The 20,163-nt window shown below is 51.8% G+C and overlaps 1 protein-coding gene and 1 long non-coding RNA gene across 3 annotated transcripts in view; both read left to right on the top strand.

Moving 5' to 3' along the window:
* The first annotated feature begins 8,072 nt into the window (after nt 1–8,072).
* The window catches only part of LOC105471621 (CRK proto-oncogene, adaptor protein), a 34,794-nt gene continuing 22,703 nt past the window's right edge, over nt 8,073–20,163 (top strand). For both annotated transcript variants that reach the window (XM_011724203.3, XM_011724193.3), the window contains exon 1: nt 8,073–8,429. In XM_011724203.3, the coding sequence (XP_011722505.1) occupies nt 8,189–8,429 (241 nt within the window). In that variant the 5' untranslated portion in view covers nt 8,073–8,188. The remainder of the gene's footprint in view (nt 8,430–20,163) is intronic.
* On the top strand, nt 8,442–18,393 carry LOC139359414 (uncharacterized). The gene is made up of 2 exons (XR_011615309.1): nt 8,442–8,949; nt 11,017–18,393. It is a non-coding gene; the product is annotated as an uncharacterized lncRNA (long non-coding RNA).

The raw sequence follows: 20,163 nt of genomic DNA, 5'->3' as shown, positions 1-20,163 counted from the left end.
TGGGCCGGGTGCGGTGGCTCACACCTGTAGTCCCAGCACGTTGGGAGGCCGAGGCGGGTGGATCACCTGAGGTCAGGAGTTCAAGACCAGCCTGGCCAACATGGTGAAACCCCGTCTCTACTAAAAATACAAAATTAGCCAGGCATGGTGGCGAGCACCCGTAATCCCAGCTGCTCAGGAGACTGAGGCAGGAGAATCCCTTAAACCCGGAAGGCAGAGGTTGCGGTGAGCCAAGATTATGCCACTGTCCTCCAGCCTGGGCGACAGAGCGAGACTCCGTCTCAAAAAAAAAAAAAAAAAAGGTGGCTCAAGCCTGTAATCCCAACACTTTGGGAGGCCGAGACGGGCGGATCATGAGGTCAGGAGATCGAGACCATCCTGGCTAACACAGTGAAACCCCATCTCTACTAAAAATACAAAAAATTAGCCGGGCGTGGTGGCGGCGCCTGTAGTCCCAGCTACTCGGGAGGCTGAGGCAGGAGAATGGCGGGAACCCGGGAGGCGGAGCTTGCAGTGAGCCGAGATCGCACCACTGCACTCCAGCCTGGGCGACAGAGCGAGACTCCGCCTCAAAAAAAAAAAAAAAAAGGAACGAGAGCTTCAAGCTGCTGCCGCGGAGCTCATCAGCAGATGGCTGTGAGTTTTTCTAAGAGGGCGGCGGGCTGTGGGTGGAGGGAACAGTGCACGTGGGGCTTAGAGACAAGAACAGGTTTAGCCCCGGGGTCAGCCCAGCTGCTTGAGGAGCTTTGATTTGTAACCCAGGGTGGAGGTTCTCAAACAATGAAGATACCACACAACGTGTGACATTTTGGGCTTGACACGATCCTGTTTACACACCTAAATTTTGATGCCTCTTCCCACAATTAATTTTCCCAAGGAAAAATGAAAGCACTACAAGTATTCGTTTGCTTTATCCGCAGTAACAGTGGCTCCGAGAAGCAGATAGATAAGATAGGTATTAAGTGCAATTACAATGCTTTATAACTGGGTCAACATTCCTTTCTCTAGCAAACCAGAATGCATGTGAGAGTGACATCGCAGACGTTACACAGGCATCCACCTTTTTTTTTTTTTTTTGTGACAGTCTCTGTTGCCCAGGCTGGAGTGCAGTGGCGCGATCTCAACATGGTCATCCCAAAGTGATGGGATGACAGGCATGAGCCACTGTGCCCGGACAGCTCTGACCTTTCTTTTTATTTATTTATTTATTTATTTATTTATTTATTTATTTATTTTTTGAGACAGAGTCTCGCTCTGTCGCCCAGGCTGGAGTGCAGTGGCCCAATCTCAGCTCACTACAAGCTCTGCCTCCCGGGTTCACGCCATTCTCCTGCCTCAGCCTCCCGAGTAGCTGGGACTACAGGCGCCTGCCACCTTGCCCGGCTAGTTTTTTGTATTTTCTAGTAGAGACGGGGTTTCACCGTGTTAGCCAGGATGGTCTCGATCTCCTGACCTCGTGATCTGCCCGTCTCGGCCTCCCAAAGTGCTGGGATTACAGGCTTGAGTCACCGCGCCCAGCCTATTTATTTTTTTTAGATGGAGTCTCGCTCCGTCGCCCGGGCTGGAATGCGGTGGCGCGATCTCGGCTCACTGCAAGCTCCGCCTCCCGGGTTCAAGCCATTCTCCTGCCTCAGCCTCCCGAGTAGCTGGGACTACAGGCGCCGCCACCACGCCCGGCTAATTTTTTGTATTTTTAGTAGAGACAGGGTTTCACCGTGTTAGCCAGGATGGTCTCGATATCCTGACCTCGTGATCCGCCCGCCTCAGCCTCCCAAAGTGCTGGGATTACAGACGTGAGCCACCGTGCCCAGCCAGAAAGAAATTTTCTTACTGCCTGCTTTATGTTTTTTCTAAGGAAAAGTAGGAATAAGTAGCCCAACTTCAGAGTGAGCCGTTTACATGGTACCCAGCCTCGGGCAGTGTCATGACCATATGATGCGGCTCTGGCGGCTTCAGGGGACGGCACCAGGCAGGCAAGCAGGTTGTCGAGCTCCAGTTTCTTCCCCATTGCTGAAAGAAGGAATGCCTTTCTTTAGTCAGGAAAGTTGGGAGGGGAGGATTTGGGTGGATTTTTCTGCTGGAATGAGCAGCCTTCCATTCTCTCCCTGCTTCACCTCTGCTTCAGAGCCTCCTTCCAGGACCCTCCCTTCTCTGCTTCCCCCGGCCCCAATACACACCAGAAACGTCGCCTAAGCAAGGAGGTCACTTTCTTCGTAGGGCAGGTCTCAGGCTTATCAGAGGGCGAAAGCCACCATTGTAGCTGCAAATCCGTACGTTTGAAGGGGATGGAGGAGGATGAGAAAAGAAAGGAGAGAGGGGTGGGCTTGCGCGCCCATTGTCCCAAGGGTCACTCCCGTTCCCATGCTGTTGGAGTCTGAAGTTTTGGATTCTCCTGGGTCTACAAGGAGGGAAGACACGCTTGAGTGGCGGCTGATGGCTGGGTCTTCCCTTCTTGCTTATTATTATTAGTTTTTTTTGAGACGGAGTCTTGCTCAGTCGCCCAGGCTGGAGTGGTGCGGTGGCACGATCTCGGCTCACTGCAAGCTCCGCCTCCCCGGTTCTCGCCATTCTCCTGCCTCAGCCTCCCCAGTAGCTGGGACTACAGGCGCCCGCCACCACACCCGGCTAGTTTTTTTTTTTTTTTTTTTTTGAGACGGAGTCTCGCTCTGTCGCCCAAGCTGGAGTGCAGTGGCTGGATCTCAGCTCACTGCAAGCTCCGCCTCCCGGGTTCATGCCATTCTCCTGCCTCAGCCTCCCGAGTAGCTGGGACTACAGGCGCCTGCCACCTCGCCCGGCTAGTTTTTTTTTGTATTTTTTAGTAGAGACGGGGTTTCACCGTGTTAGCCAGGATGGTCTTGATCTCCTGACCTCGTGATCCGCCCGTCTCGGCCTCCCAAAGTGCTGGGATTACAGGCTTGAGCCACCGCGCCCGGCCGTTTTTTGTATTTTTAGTAGAGACGGCATTTCACCGTGTTAGCCAGGATGGTCTCGATCTCCTGACCTCATGATCCGCCCGTCTCGGCCTCCCAAAGTGCTGGGATTACAGGCGTGAGCCACCGCGCCCGGCCACTTATCTCTTTATTTTCCAGCTTAGTTATGATTTCTTCCTCCTTCTCCTTTTTTTTTTTTCCCCTTGAGACAGAGTCTTTCTCTGTCCCCCAGGCTGAAGTGCAGTGGCACGATCTTGGCTCACTGCAACCTCCGCCTCCTGGGTTCAAGCGATTCTCCTGCCTCAGCCTCCCTAGTAGCTGGGACCACAGGTGCCCGCCACGCCTGGCTAATTTTTGTATTTTTGATAGAAATGGTGTTTACCCAGTTGGCCAGACTGGTCTCAAACTCCTGACTTCAAATGATTCACCCACCTTTGCTTCCCAAAGTACTGGCCTATTCTCCTTAAAAAAAAATTCTTTTGCCGGGCGCGGTGGCTCAAGCCTGTAATCCCAGCACTTTGGGAGGCCGAGACGGGCGGATCACGAGGTCAGGAGATCGAGACCATCCTGGCTAACACCGTGAAACCCCGTCTCTACTAAAAATACAAAAAACTAGCCGGGCGAGGTGGCGGGCGCCTGTAGTCCCAGCTACTCCGGAGGCTGAGACAGGAGAATGGCGGGAACCCGGGAGGCGGAGCTTGCAGTGAGCTGAGATTCGGCCACTGCACTCCAGCCCGGGCTACAGAGCAAGACTTCGTCTCAAAAAAAAAAAAAAAAAAAAAAAAAAAAAAAAAAAATTCTTTTTCGGTTGGGCACAGTGGCTCATGCCTGTAATCCCAGCACTTTGGGAGGCTGAGGCAGGCGAATCATCTGAGGTCGGGAGTTCGAGATCAGCCTGACCAACATGAAGAAACCCCGTCTCTACTAAAAATACAAAAAATTGGCCGGGCGCGGTGGCTCAAGCCTGTAATCCCAGCACTTTGGGAGGCCGAGGCGGGCGGATCACAAGGTCAGGAGATCGAGACCACAGTGAAACCCCGTCTCTACTAAAAATACAAAAAATTAGCCGGGCGTGGTGGCGGGCGCCTGTAGTCCCAGCTACTCAGGAGGCTGAGGCAGGAGAATGGCGGGAACCCGGGAGGCGGAGCTTGCAGTGAGCCGAGATCGCGCCACTGCACTCCAGCCTGGGCAACAGCGTGAGACTCCGTCTCAAAAAAAAAAAAAAAAAAAAAAAAAAATACAAAAAATTATACGGGCATGGTGGTGCATGCCTGTAATTCCAGCTACTCGGGAGGCTGAGGCAGGAGAATCTCTTGAACTCAGGAGGCAGAGGTTGCGGTGAGCCGAGATCGTGCCATTGCACTCCAGCCTGGGCAACAGGAGCGAAACTCTGTCCCGAAAAACCAAAAAAAAATCTTTTTCTTGTAATTTCCATGTGCCCTAGGGAGGGATCTTAGAGGGACTGCTTTGGAACAGGCGGTCTCTGGGTCAGGTCCAGAGCTCACAGACCAGCCAGAATTCACACTGGCATGGCTGCTTCTGCTGGTTCACAGTGCCAGGCTGTGACTAAGCCAGGGTCACGATGAGTCACCTACAGCAGGAAAAGTGCCCTTGTCCCTCCCAGGCCCCCACCCCCACTTCCCCAGAGCAGGCCTAAGGGTGTGTAGGTGAGTCCAGAAGGGCTGTGTTATCCATTAGACCAGAATCCACAGCTGACTGCTTTTTTTTTTTTTTTTTTTTTTTGAGACAGAGTCTCACTCTGTCACCCAGGCTGGAGTGCAGTGGCGCAATCTGGGATCACTGCAAGCTCTGCCTCCTGGGTTCACGCTATTCTCCTGCCTCAGCCTCAGGAGTAGCTGGGACTACAGGCGCCGCCACCACGCCCGGCTAATTTTTTGTATTTTTAGTAGAGACGGGGTTTCACCGTGTTGGCCAGGATGGTCTCGATCTCCTGACCTTGTGATCCGCCCGCCTCGGCCTCCCAAATTGCTGGGATTACAGGCGTGAGCCACTGCGCCCTGCCTGACTGCTTTTTTTTTTTTAGATGGAGCCTCGCTCTGTCGCCCAGGCTGGAGTGCAGTGGCCGGATCTCGGCTCACTGCAAGCTCCGCCTCCTGGGTTCAGGCCATTCTCCTGCCTCAGCCTCCAGGGTAGCTGGGACTACAGGCGCCCGACACCTCGCCTGGCTCGTTTTTTGTATTTTTTAGTAGAGACGGGGTTTCACCGTATTAGCCAGGATGGTCTCGATCTCCTGACCTCGTGATCCGCCCGTCTCGGCCTCCCAAAGTGCTGGGATTACAGGCTTGAGCCACCGCGCCCGGCCTGCTTTTTTAAAATGTAGATTCCTGCCACCCCTTCCTCCCACTTCCTATCTCAGAAATTTGAGGGTACAGCAGAGTGACCATACTGTCTCTCCTTCCAGGATTTGAACCCTAGCTCCTCACTGTGCCAACGTGTATCTCTGTACACGTTACTTAAACTCTCTGAGCTTCAGTTTTCTCTTCTGTATGATGGGGATACTTGTCAAAGAAGGTGGTTGAGAGGATTAAATGAGATGATGCATATGAAGGCAGTCAGCACAGTGCCTGGCAGACGGTCATCTCTGAATAAATGTTAGTGGTCCTGAAATGCTTATGGAGTACCTCGTAGACTAGCTGCTTGGACTTTAAGGACATACACAGAACTACAAATGAAAAATTACAGTAAAATGGGTAAGAGCTGTCATGGGAATAATTTGGACGTATTGCTGTTGATGGAGAGGGAGTGATAGGGTGGTTAAGAAAGGGGAGACATTCGGGCCGGGCGCAGTGGCTCACGCCTGTAATCCCAGCAATTTGGGAGGCCGAGGAGGGCGGATCACGACGTCAGCAGATGGAGACCATCCTAGCCAACACGGTGAAACCCCATCTCTACTAAAAAAAAAAAAAATACAAAAAACATTAGCCGGGCATGGTGGCGGGCGCCTGTAGTCCCAGCTATTGGGGAGGCTGAGGCAGGAGAATGGCGTGAACCCAGGAGGTGGAGCTTGCAGTGAGCCAAGATGGCACCACTGCACTCCAGCCTGGGTGACAGAGCGAGACTCCATCTCAAAAAACAAAAACAAAAAGAAAGGGAAGACATTTGAATTTGAGACTCCAAAGTGGGTAGAAGAGCATTCCAGGCCAGGCACAGTGGCTCTTGCCTGTAATCCCAGCACTCTGGGAGGCCGAGGTGGGCGGATCACGAGGTCGGGAGATGGAGACCATCCTGGCTAACAGGGTGAAACCTCGTCTCGACCAAAAATACGAACATTATTAGCTGGGCGTGGTGGCAGGAGCCTGTAGTCCCAGCTACTTGGGAGGCTAAGGCAGGGAGAATCACTTGAACCCCGGGAGGTGGCGGTTGCAGTGAGCTGTGATCGCACCACTGCACTCCAGCCTGGGCGTCAGAGCAAGAATCCATCTGAAAAAAAAAGAGAGACTATGGCTCAATTTTATGCTCTGAGCTAACCTGGGAGTTTGAACACCTGAAGACTGTTAAACGTTTTACACGAGGTAGCAACACATTCAGATTTGTATACATATATACTTTTTTGAGACAGGATCTCCCTCTGTCGCCCAGGCTGGAGTGTAATGGTGGGGTCTCAGCTCACTGCAACCTCTGTCTCCCGGGTTCAAGCAATTCTCCTGCCTCATCTTCCTGAGTAGCTGGGATTACAGGCAGCCACTATCACGCCCAGCTAATTTTTGTATTAGTAGAGACGCGGTTTCACCGTGTTAGCCAGGATGGTCTCCATCTCCTGACCTCAGGTGATCCGCCTGCCTCAGCCTCCCAAAGTGTTGGGATTACAGGCGTGAGCCACCGTGCCCGGCCAGATCTGTATTTTAGAAAACTCAGTGGGAGCTGTTTGCAGTGAAATTAGAGGCAACCAGACGAAAGGGCACCAGCGAGCAAGCCACTCATCGGAACACAGTCCAGAGTGACCATGACGGCAGTGAAAGTAGGAGATGCCCCTGGCTACAATTTAGTGTTTAGAAGTATCTGGGCAGGTGACCCCAAAGCCTCAAAAGAGAGGAGAACTCTGTACTTCACGTGGCTTGGCACACTCTGCTCCCTTTGCTTTGAATGTCCTTCCCCTTTTGTCATTCAGCAGTCAACACATGCTACCTCCTCTGGGAAGCCCTCTTGGATTACTCCGCAGACTGGATGGAGGGGGGCTCTGCTCTGTGTTCATGTCCGTTTCCCATGATAGCGCTTGTCAGCATTTGTCATCCTTTTGTCATGCAGTTTCCTGGTTCCTCTCACTGGTGTGTGAGTTTGAGGAGTGCAGGGCCCAGCCTCCATCACCTTTGCACCCGCAGTGCAGGTGGAGTGTCAATAACAATGTCCTGAATGAATCAATGAAAATGAGAACGTCAGCCGGCCTGCGGAGAAGCTAGAGGAACGAGAAGAAACAGACCGACATGGCCGGGAGCGATGTTTCTCGCCTGTAATCCCAGCACTTTGGGAGACCGAGGCGGGTGGATCACCCGAGGTCAGGAGTTCGAGACCAGCCTGGCCAACATGGTGAAACCCCCGTCTCTACTAAAAATACAAAAATTAGCCAGGCGTGGTGGCGCTCGCCTGTAATCCCAGCTACTTGGGAGGCGGAGGCAGGAGAATCGCTTGAACGCGGGAGGCGGAGGTTGCGGTGAGCCGAGATCGCGGCACTGCACTCCAGCCTGGGCGACAGAGACACCGTCTGAAAAAACAAAAAAAGAAAAAGAAAAGAGAAACAGACTGATATCCCAGGAAGCCTGGCCGAGAACTGAGGCCCCAGGGCCACACGCGTCTTTTCTCCTGCAATCCTGTCTGGGAGCCGCCGCCTAGAAGTCCCGGGCCGTCCGGGAACGCGAGCCTGAAGCAGCACCGCGCGGTCGGCGGCGCAGGCGCACGTCTCTGCGGGAGGCTGCGAGGCCCCGCCCCCGGGCCCTAGACCCCGCCTCCCATCCCCCTCAGCCCCGGGCCGGGCAGGGCGGCACCGCCCATGAGGCCGCATGCGCAGTGCGCGAGCGAGGGCGCCTTGCCCTTCTCCCAATGGCGGGCCGCGGGCCCCTTCCCGGCAGCCTCCCTCGGGCAGGGAGCGCGTCATTTCCGGTGGGGAAGGCCCGCGGCTGCCGCCGCCATTTCGGGCGCTGCTGTGAAGCTGAAACCGGAGCCGGTCCGCTGGGCGGCGGGCGCCGGGGGCCGGAGGGGCGCGCGCGGCGGCGGCACCCCAGCGTTTAGGCGCGGAGGCAGCCATGGCGGGCAACTTCGACTCGGAGGAGCGGAGTAGCTGGTACTGGGGGCGGTTGAGTCGGCAGGAGGCGGTGGCGCTGCTGCAGGGCCAGCGGCACGGGGTGTTCCTGGTGCGGGACTCGAGCACCAGCCCCGGGGACTATGTGCTCAGCGTCTCTGAGAACTCGCGCGTCTCCCACTACATCATCAACAGCAGCGGCCCGCGCCCGCCAGTGCCGCCGTCGCCCGCCCAACCTCCGCCGGGTGAGGGACTGACGGGACGGGGGGCCCTGGGCGGGGTGAGGGCCGCGGAGCTCCCAGCCCGGCTGGCTGCTCCTCGAGAGCGGACCCTCGGGGTCGTGGGCAGAGGGCTGGGTGACCGTGGCAGGGGCCCGCCGGCTGCTGGGGCTCATTCCCACCCGGGGAACAGGAGTGTGGGGGAGGAGGAGCCGCGGACCGAGGCCCCGGGGTGTGCCTGGGAAGGGCAGCCCCGGGGAAGGGGAACTGCTTCGGCCCCAGGGTGGGGCTGGCTCCCGGGCCAGGCGCAAGGGTAGGGCAGGGCAAGGCAACGTGGGGACAAAGAGCTGAGGGAGATGTTGGCACTGCGGGGGCATCACTTGGCAGCGGCGCCCAGAATGAATCCGATAATCCTACAAGTGGCTTTTGGGCTGGAAGCGTTTCCTGCCGTGTTGGAGAGCCGGGTTTGGCCGTGCTCCCCTGGTGGCCTTTGGTAGGAAGTCACCAGAAACTGGCCGGGAGGGATGGAGACACCCTCAGGAAACCGGTTAGTTTTTTCCTTTCTTGGGCATTTTTCCAAAATCCTTGTACCGTCCTCTTCCCCCGTGGAGGACGAAGGTGGTGAATTAAGTGATAGAAGAAAGCCTTCAGTGACCAGCCCAACCCAGTTTAAGGCGATGCCTGGCTGCGTGCAGGAGATCTAAGCGTCCAGAAGACTGTCCGCCGGTAGAGGGTTCTGGTTTTCAAAGTGTTTAGTGGAGGAAAGACATTTTATTCCAGAGAATAAACCAGAAATGAGGCAGTGGAAACAGACCCTTCCCTGGATGTGACTGGAGCTTCATTTTCCTTGGACTTAAACATTGTCAGTGTGTACTTCAGGGCGTGACCTTGCTCAGTAAGATGGGCTGCGGGCTGAGTCTTCCTGGATGCTGGGAACAGACTCTACGCCAAGAACATAAATTACCTGCGCTGGGTTTTTCTTGCCAGAGATCCCTGAGATTGACTGTCTTTCCCATGCCGTTGGAGTTGATTTGGGAGTGTTTCAAGGGAATAGATAGATGCCCTTAGTACTGGAGATTTGTGAGGTACGAAGTAATTCTGGGGTTCTCATTGTATGTGTACCTGTTTAACAGCATCAGGAGTCCTCGTGCCTTCACACTGTTGCCAAGTCGAAGCTGTTTCTTCTTGGCCGCTGAGACTGGGTTCAGACTAGTCTCCTATGAATCAGGAAGCTCCTGAGCCATCCTCTGTAGACTTTCTCTTGTAGGATCGTTCTAATTTAGATTTACTTGTTCCGGCCAGAAATGGAGAATTGAATAGCCAGTCTCTTTGTTATTAACACATACCAATTTTTATTTTACTTTTTCCTGAGACGGAGTCTCGCTCTGTCGCCCATGCTGGAGCGCAGTAGCACGATCTCGGCTCATGGCCACCTCCACCTCCCCGGGGCTCCCGGGTTCAAGATTCTCCTGCCTCAGTCTCCCGAGCAGCTGGGATTACAGGCACCCACCACCACAACCAGCTAATGTTGTATTTCTAGTAGAGACAAGATTTCACCAGATTGGCCAGGCTGGTCTCAAACTCCTGACCTCAGGTGATCCACCCTCCCAAAATGCTGGGATTACAGGTATGAGCCACCGTGCCTGGCCAACACATAACCAATTTTTTTCTTATTTTATTTATTTATTTATTATTTATTTATTTTGAGACAGAGTCTCTCTCTGTCACCCAGGCTGGAGTGCAGTGGCGCCATCTTGGCTCACTGCAACCTCCGCCTTTTGGGTTCAAGTGATTCTCCTGCCTCAGCCTCCTAAGTAGCTGGGATTACCAGTGCCTGTCACCACGCCCAGCTAATTTTTGTATTTTTAGTAGAGATGGGGTTTTACCAGGTTGACCAGGTGGGTCTTGAACTCCTGACCTCAGGTAATCCACTCGCCTTTGCCCCCTCAAAGTGCTGGGATTACGGGTGTGAGCCACCGCACCCAGCTTTGTTTGTTTGAGGCGGAGTTTCACTTTTGTTGCCCAGGCTGGAGTTCAGTGGTGTGATCTCAGCTCACTGCAATCTCTACGTCGTGGGTTCAAAGGATTCTCTTGCTTCAGCCTCCCTAGTAGCTGGGATTACAGGCACACGCCACCATGCCTGGCTAGTTTTTGTATTTTTAGTAGAGATGGGGTTTCACCATGTTGACCAGGCTGGTCTCGAACTCCTGACCTCAGGTGATCCGCCCGCCTCAGCCTCCCAAAGTGCTGGGATTACAGGTGTGAGCCACCACACCCAGCCCAACACATAACTATTTTTAGAAAATGAGTATGGGGTCTATAAGTTCACAAATTATTGTAGATCTTTCTCATTCTGGCCAGTTTAATGGTGTTATGAGATGGGAATATTGATGTACCTGTGTTGGCCCTGAACCAGATATATGCTACTTTGATGCCACCTGCATGGTATCTGGGGTTTTGCATTATATGTAGTAACATGATGGCAAACTTATTGAAACTCACTTTTCAGCCTTTTGTTTGTGTTTGTTGGTTGCCAGAGTTGAAAATGGCAGCCGGCAGGTTTGTTAGCTTGATATTTTTTCACATCTTAGCATAACGATTTTTATATCTCAAGCCTTACTTGGATAATGGAGCACCACCTTTTCAAAACAGATAAGAACTCAGTTCCTTGGCCCAGGAAAGAAGGTGAAGATTGCCAAAGTTTGTGGATGGGGTGTGGAATATTCACGAGTGTTGTGATAATTCTGCCATATTGTACCCCATTTTCTACGATTCAGTTGCTGTCTTTTCTCTCTTCTGAGACAGGGCCTTTGTCTCTCAAGCTGGAGTGCAGTGGCATGAACACAGCTCACTGCAGCCTTGACCTCCCAGGCTCAAGCCATCCTCCCACTTTAGCCTCCTGAGCAGCTGGGACTACAGGCATATCCACCATGCCTGGTTAACTGTTTAACTTTTTTTTGTGGAGATGAGGGGTTTCACTGTGTTGTCCAGGCTAGTCTCAAATTCTTGGTCTCAAGAGATCCTCCCGCTTCAGACTCCCAAAGTGCTGGAATTGCAGGTGTGAGCCACTGTGCCTGGCTCAGTTGCTGTCTTGTTTGTTTGTTTGTTTGTTTGTTTTTTGAGGCAGAGTTTTTGTTTTTTTTTTTTTTTTGAGACAGTCTGGCTCTGCCGCCCAGGCTGGAGTGCAGTGGCCGGATCTCAGCTCACTGCAAGCTCCACCTCCCGGGTTCACGCCATTCTCCAGCCTCAGCCTCCCAAGTAGCTGGGACTACAGGCGCCCGCCGCCTCGCCCGGCTAGTTTTTTGTATTTCTTAATAGAGACGGGGTTTCACCGTGTTAGCCAGGATGGTCTCGATCTCCTGACCTCGTGATCCACCCGTCTCGGCCTCCCAAAGTGCTGGGATTACAGGCTTGAGCCACCGCGCCCGGCCGAGGCAGAGTTTTTACTCTTGTCTCCCACGCCAGAGTGCAATGGCGTGATACTGACTCACTGCAATCTCCGTCTCCCAGGTTCAAACAATTCTCCTGCCTCACCCTCCTGAGTAGCTGGAATTACAGAGGCCCACCACCATGCTCAGCTAATTTTTGTATTTTTTAGTAGAGATGGGGTTTCGCCATGTTGGCCAGGCTGGTCTGGAACTGCTGAACTCTGATGATCCACCCGCCTCGGCCTCCCAAAGTGCTGGGCCTGAGCCACCGCACCCGGCCTGTCTGTATAACCTCAGAATTACTTTGTACCTCAAGTGCTAAGTGCTTTGTACCTCAAATCTCAAGTGCTAAGTACTGAATCTTTGTTCTCCCCCTCACCAAGTCCTTTTGAAGTCACACAGAGAAATTTCTTGAATTTTAAAGAGGCGTATACAATATTAATAACTAATGTTTATTGACTGGTTATTCTGTGCCAGGTACTTTGCTTGAGTACTTTATGTGCCTTATTTCACCTGCTGTCTAGGACAGTCTGGTGAGATAAGTAATATGATCTCCATTTATTAAAATATTCCCATTTTATACAGGAGGAAACACTCAGATTCAGTTACTTGCTTAAGGTCACACAGCTAGTAAATGACTTTCCAAAGTTGAACCTAGGCGTTCTGACCTGAGAACTGACCCTTTTATGCTACACTTGTCAGAACCAGCGTCCTTTTGGGATGTCAGCAATGCATGTGGAGGTCTGTATCCTCAATATCCTCAGTACTTTGTTTTGTTTTTTTGGATGGAGTTTCGCTTTTGTTGTCCCCCAGGCTACTAGAGTGCAGTGGTGCAGTCTCGGCTCACTGAAACCTCCCCTTCCCTGGGTCAAGTGATTCTCCTTCCTCAGCCTCCTGAGTAGCTAGGATTACAGGCATGCGCCACCATGCCCGGCTAATTTTTTTTTTTTTGTATTTTTGGTAGACACAGGTTTCACCGTGTTGGCCAGGCTGGTCTCGAACTCCTGACCTTAGGTAATCTGCCTGTCTTAGCCTTGTGTTTTTTTTTTTCCCCCACCGTGTTGCTCAAACTGGAGTGCAGTGGCTGTTGACAGGCACAGTCATAGTACACTACAGCCCTTAACTTTGGGGCAGGCAGTCCTCCTGACTCAGGCTCTGAGTAGCTGGGACTTCCAGCATGTACAGCTGCATCCAACCCAGGTTTTTTTAAAGATCAGAATTAAAGAATGGCAAGAAGAGGCCGGGCGCGGTGGCTCACGCCTGCAATCCCAGCATTTTGGGAGGCCAAGGCAGGCAGATCATTTGAGGCCGGGAGTTAGAGACCAGCCTGGCCAACATGGTGAAACCCCATCTCTCCTAAAAAATACAAAAATTAGCAGGGCGTGGTGGCATGCGCCTGTAATCCCAGCGACTGGAGAGATTGAGGCACAAGAATCGCTTGAACCTCGGAGGCAGAGGTTGCAGTGCGCCGAGATCATGCCACTGGCTTTATCGTTCAGACAATACGTATCTGCTATCTTAAGTCAGTGATGAAGAAGCTTTTTAAAATTGTTACTACTTTTATTTTTTATTTTTGCGATGGAGTCTTGCTCTGTCGCCCAGGCTGGGGTGCAGTGGGGCGATCTCAGCTCACTGCAACCTCCCCCTCCCTGCTCAAGCCATTCTCCTGCCTCAGCCTCCCGAGTAGCTGGGACTACAGGCACACGCCACCATGCCCAGCTAATTTTTTTGTATTTTTAGTAGAGACAGGGTTTCACCATGTTGGCCAGGCTGGTCTCGATTTCCTGACCTCAAGTGATCCGCCTGCCCTGGCCTCCCAAAGCGTTAGGATTACAGGCGTGAGCCCCCGCGCCCAGCTGGGTATTATTTTCAAAGGCATCGGTACAGAATGGGCCAGGGATTCTCAGCCTTTTCTGTTGAACCTGTGTTTAACTTGTCTTGTTCTCAGCTTGCATCGGCTTCCTATGGTGCCATAGCTTGGGAGTTCCCTGGGGTCATAGGGAAGGGCTTGGTCAAGTCTCCTGGTCACATTCTAGCAGGTTGGGCTTCAAGATGGACCTCCTTGGAATGCTTGCAAGAAACTGGTTTTTTCCTCTTGGAATAGCTAAACGGTGACCAGTCGTCGGGTTGACAAAACGGAAGGAGTGTGAGGTAGGAGTGTCGTTAGGAGCTTGAGCTGTGCAGCCTGACTTTGGACCTTACTTACCTACACTTACTACTTGTGTAACTTTGGGCAAATTGTTTAACTTTTCTCTGCTTCAGTTTCCTCATCTGTGAAGGAGGGAAATAGTAATACTGACCTCAGGGTTGTAATGATATTCCATACTAAGTACTGGCATATTCAGTACTCCATCAGCATTTTATATATATTAATTTTAATAACATAACTGTGAGGTGTGGGGGCTTTTGAAGCAAAATGGAAAACTTCTCATCTTTGAGAGGCTCCAGAAGCATGGTGTGGACGGCAGGGGCTGGTGAAACAGTTTGTCTTAGGGAGTAAGTGCCTGGGTGGGGTGCATCTGTAAGTGTGAAAGGACCTCGGGTTCAGTACATGGAAATAAGATGGTGCTTCCTGTTACCTCCTCATCCCAAAGGCTTCTACCTGTTGCCCTAGTGGGTAGAGGAGGGCATAAAACTTGCTTCATTTTCAAGGCGTGGGACAGAAGCTAGGGTGTTAATAGTTTGTGATACCCCCTCAAGGTAGTGAAGAGTTACAGGCCAGGCTGGCAGCTGGGCCACGCCTCTTCTCTGGAGGTAGCGTGAGACTGCCGAAGTCCCATTGCTGCCTTTTTACACCTTCAGCTTCTGCTTCTCATTTGTTCATCTGTCTTGGCAGTTCACAAACCTGATTCTCTTGTCTTACTCTCGATGTCTTAGTGGCCTTGCCTCCAGTGGTTCTGGAGAAGTACTTCAGTGAGAGCTACTTATGGATTTTAAACCAAAATAATTCCATGGTGAAGGGAGTAGGTTTATTTATTGCAGGACTTCCCCAAGTATTTACTGTGCTCATGTGAATTGTGAGTTTCCAAGAGAGGGTGCTGGTTTTCACACCTGTTTGACTGCAGAACCTTCCCCCACTATGGCCCTGTTGCTCAGGCTGGTGTGCAGTGGCTCCATCATTGCTCACTACAGCCTCACTGTATGACCCAGGCGGGGCTTGCACTCCTGGCCTCAAGAGATTTCTCCCAAAAGATTAATAAATCAATTAAAAAAAAAAAAAACAGAAAAAATAAAGAGATCCTTCTGCCTCAGCCTCCCAAAGTGCTGAGATTACAGGTGTGAGCCACTGCACCTACCTGACCATAGAACTTTTGAGAAGCATCTTGAGATCCTATGGAATTTTCTCTGGGAAACAGTCCGGTGGGCTCTGGATTTGAGGGTGAATTGAAAATTGCTGAAGGAATTTGGAGGATTGGTTGCTTTTTATTGAGCACCTATAATGTATGAGCCACTTTTTTTTTTTTTTTGAGATGGTGTCTTGCTCTGTCACCCAGGCTGGAGTACAATGGCGTATTCTTGGCCCATTGCGACCTTCGCCTCCCAGGTTCAAGCAATTCTCCTGCCTCAGCCTCCCCAGTAGCTGGGACTACAGGCGTGCAACACCACGCCCAACTAATTTTTGCATTTTTAGTAGAGGTGGGTTTTTACCATGTTGATCAGGCTGGTCTTGAACTCCTGACCTCAGGTGATCTGCCTGGCTCTGCCTCCCAAAGTGCTGGGATTACAGGCTTGAACCACCATGCCCAGTCTCTAGCCACTTTTAGGAACTTTATTAGATGGGTATTTGACCTCATTTTGCAGAGTTGGGGTGAGGCATACGGAAGTTAGATAACTCAGACAGCTAGGAAATGGGAGCCAGAATGCACCAAACCTGCAAAGGACCATCCGCATACCCACCATTTTTACAACATTCTATTTGCTTAGGAAGCCATATATCTTCTCAGATGGAAGCCAGTGCAGTGGCTTGCCTTTTTTTTTTTTTTTTTCTTTTGGAGACACTCTCACTCTTACCCAAGCTGGAATCCAGTGGCGCGATCTCTGCTCACCGCAAGCTCCGCCTCATGGGTTCCCACCATTCTCCTGCCTCAGCCGCCTAAGTAACTGGGACTACAGGCGCCTGCCGCCACGCCTGGCTAATTTTTTGTATTTTTAGTAGAGACCGTGTTAGCCAGAGTGGTCTTGATCTCCTGACCTTGTGATCTGCCTGCCTGAGCCTCCCAAATTGCTGGGATTACAGGCACCAGCCACCGCGCCTGGCCAGCCAGTGGCCTTTTTAGCGTTTTGTATTGGTGGGTATTTATCTAAGCAACCCCTGTGAATACCATAGGCAAAGAAGGAAGGGAGGGAGCAGGAATTGAGGAATGAAGGGAAAAGAGAGGGCCAGGTGTGGTGGTTCATGTCTGTAATCCCAGCACTTTGGGAAGCTGAGGCTGCCGGATCACTTGAGGTCAGGAGTTTGAGACCAGCCTAGTCAACATGGCAAAACCCTGTCTCTCTTAACAATACAAAAATTAGCCAGGTGTGGTGTCGGGCACCTGTAATCCCAGCTACTTGGGAGGCTGAGGCAGGGAGAATTGCTGGAACCCAGGAGGCGGAGGTTGCAGTGAGCCAAGATCACACCAGTGCATTCCAGCCTGAGCAACAGAGGGAGACCCCATCTCAAAAAAAAAAAAAAAAAAAAAAAAGAGAGAAAGTGCCGTGAGATCAAGGAGAGGCAGATGATCCAGTCGTGCTCTCGTGGTATCCTGGTAGCCGCGTCAGAAGTGATTGGGCCTATTTCAGCCCACAGAGCCCTCAGGTGTTCTTCATGAAACCTTCACGGAGGCCGTGGCCTTGTAAAACTGGTCGTAACCTGAGGCTTGAAATGCTTAGCAGGCTTAGAAGTAACGGGTTGAGCAGGTACGGAGAAGCAGAGAGGATAATCCCCTCCTTGCGTTGATTTTTATTTCTGTATGTGTGAATTCCTAACTCCACGTTCAAAATCCAACACAAGGTGATGTAGAACAAGTCATTGAGGTTTTCCAAGTCCTGGATAGCTATGAGAATCCTGTCATTGCTTCTGTTCTCTAGACTGGCTGACTGTGCCTCCTTCCTTTCCCGCCCTTCTGTTTCCTGCCTTTGGCTGTTTGTGGTTGGAAGGGGAGGAAAGAGAGAAAAGGAGCCGGAACGCACAACTGTGGTGAGGTTTGGGCTTATCTGGGACTTAGGTGTGTTCTGTTCTCCTCCCTTCCTTCTGGAGTTTGGATCAATGAAGCTTGATGGCCCCCAGCAGTTCACAGAAACGGGCATTTCTCTGTGAAATTATTACATTGTCAGAGTAGAAAAATATAAGTAAAGTACATCAAAGGTTTTCCATGGCGTTTTGCTTACATTTCTGTGTCTGTTGGGATTGCCAAACAAAAAGTCATAGTGAGCCCAGTTCACACTATGTGGCATTTGAACAAGAGGAGAATTGAACCTGCTTCCTCCCTTTGTGCCCGATGATCTGCCACGTTTTCTCTCACTTATCTTTCAGAGGGACTTGGCTTAGTAGTCTTACGTGTTCCTTCCCCGCAAAATGCATTTCAGTCGGCCTGCAGTGCTGACTGAGGAACCATAACAGTGGGTGGCAGGGGGTGGTTGCCTGCCTTCTTCGAGTGGAGCCAGTACCTTGGAAGTGTTCACGGATGGTCATAGTTGCTCACGGTGATTCTCTTGTATCTCAGGACACAGTGTGTTGTTGCTGCAACTGTCTTGTGTAGGAACTTAGCTCCAGGTGAAGGTGAGAGCTGGGTGGGGAGGTTGTCTTCCTAAGACGTGCTGCTTTCTCCTTGTTCACCAACCACACTGTGCTTGCTGGGTATCTCCAGCAGTGCTGTGAGCTCCTCTGAGCTTCTGCAGTCTAGGAGGGCGTTGTGTTTAGCTTCTTTCCAGCACTTCAGAGTTACACTCATTCAGAACAATATCTGGCCGGGCGCGGTGGCTCACACCTGTCATCCCAGCATTTTGGGAGGTCGAGGCAGGCGGATCACGAGGTCAAGTGATCGAGACCATCCTGGCTGACACGGTGAAACCCCATCTCTACTAAAAATAAAAACATTAGCAACACTTACTGAGCACTTAGCTGCCAACCACTGTCCCAGAAGTCCCAGAAAGACAACTAATGGAACACCTTGGATGTAGTTGGGTAAACCTTACCAAGGGAGCTTTTCTCCACCCAGGTGTGATCAGAACATTTCTAAGCCGTGAGTGCTCAGGTGGCCTCCCTACCGCTCTGCCCTGGAGTTTTCTTGACCAGGCAGTGCTCAGTAGGTCCCTAGGCTCACAGTGACCCTGTCCTTAACAGTTTCTCCATAGGCCTGAAAGATCATCCTGAATTCGCCTAATGGTGATAGGCAAGGTGGCCATGACTCTCCTTGACTGCCAGACTTGAATAGGAATTACTCTCCAGCAGTGATCCTCCTCAGTAAAGAGAATCTCCAGGATATAGCACTCCATGCCTGCTACAGTCCTAACGAAAATCGTCTTCCTGGTCCTGTACTCGGAACGTTTGCGATCACCCTCTATCGGTGCATGAGGAACGTTTGCCGTAGAGGACAGTCCTGGCACTCGCACCCCTTTCAGTGTCTTAAATTGGAGAGACAGCCAGTATTCCGGAGTCTGGGCTGTTCACTGTTTTAAGCTGACAGCCGTGAATTCCACAGGCGGACTTTGGGTAGTGTGGGAAGTGTGCGGCTCTCCTTCAGACGCTCTCATGTTTGGATGGAAAGAGTGCTCATCAGTACAATTCTACCCGCAGGACTTTTCATTCGCTTCCAGAGTTAACCTTGTGTCTTTTACCTCTCTCCAATAGTGGAATGAATTTTAAATGTATGTTTTCTGATCATACTGGAAGAATTGCGGTTTTTTTCTTTTTTTCTTTTTTTTTTTTTCTTTTTCTTTTTTTTTTTTTTTTTTGAGACGGAGTCTTGCTCTGTAGCCCGGGCTGGAGTGCAGTGGCCGGATCTCAGCTCACTGCAAGCTCCGCCTCCCGGGTTTAGGCCATTCTCCTGCCTCAGCCTCCCGAGTAGCTGGGACTACAGGCGCCCGCCACCTCGCCCGGCTAGTTTTTTGTATTTTTAGTAGAGACGGGGTTTCACGGTGTTAGCCAGGATGGTCTCGATCTCCTGACCTCGTGATCCGCCCGTCTCGGCCTCCCAAAGTGCTGGGATTACAGGCTTGAGCCACCGCGCCCGGCCTTTTTTTCTTTTTTTAATAGAGACAGGCTCTCGCTCTGTTACCCAGGCTGGAGGCCAGTGGCACAATCCTGACTCACTGCAGGCTCCGCCTCCCAGGCCAATCGATCCTCCCACCTCAGCCTCCGAAGTAGCTGGGACTAAAGGTGTGCACCACCCTGCCTGGCCTTTGTATTTTGTTTTTTTTTTTAGTAGAGACAGGGTCTCGCTGTGTTAGGATATTTCTAACATTGAACAAAATAATTAGGTCTCTAGCTGGTCGTGGTGGTACGCACCTGTAGTCCCAGCTACCCAGGAGTCTAAAGCAGGAGGATGACTCCGGGCCAGGAGTATAACGCCACGGTGTGCAGTGGTGGTGTCTGTGCATAGCTACTGGAGTTTATCCTGGGCAGCAAAAACCTGCCTTTCAAAATTAACAAGGCGGCCGGGCGCGGTGGCTCAAGCCTGTAATCCCAGCACTTTGGGAGGCTGAGGCGGGTGGATCACGAGGTCAGGAGATCGAGACTATCCTGGCTAACATGGTGAAACCCCGTCTCTACTAAAAATACAAAAAACTAGGCGGGCGTGGTGGCGGGCGCCTGTAGTCTCAGCTACTTGGGAGGCTGAGGCGGGAGAATGGCGTGAACCCGGGAGGCGGAGCTTGCAGTGAGCCGAGATCACGCCACTGCACTCCAGCCTGGGAGACACAGCAAGACTCCGTCTCAAAAAAAAAAAAAACAAAAAACAAAATTAACAAGGCCAGGCAAGGTGGCTCATGCCTATAATCATAACACTTTGGGAGGCCAAGGGGGAAGAGGATTACTTTGAGCTCAGGAGATCAAGACCTGCCTGGGAGACATGACAAAACCCCGTTATTTAAAAAAATAGGCCGGACGTGGTGGCTCACGCCTGTAATCCCAGCCCTTTGGGAGGCTGAGGCGGGCGGATCACAAGGTCGGGAGTTCAAGACCAGCCTGGCCAATATGGTGAAACCCCATCTCCACTAAAAATACAAAGAAAATTAGCCGGGCATGGTGGCGGGTGCCTGTGGTCCCAGCTGCTCAGGAGGCTGAGGCAGGAGAATGGTGTGAACCCGGGAGGTGGAGCTTGCAGTGAGCCAAGATCGCACCACTGCACTCC

This window comes from Macaca nemestrina, chromosome 17 (assembly GCF_043159975.1).
Source record: "Macaca nemestrina isolate mMacNem1 chromosome 17, mMacNem.hap1, whole genome shotgun sequence".
NCBI classification, from domain to species: domain Eukaryota; kingdom Metazoa; phylum Chordata; class Mammalia; order Primates; family Cercopithecidae; genus Macaca; species Macaca nemestrina.
Note: the sequence above shows the minus strand (reverse complement) of the source record. Positions and strands in the feature narration are given on the sequence as shown.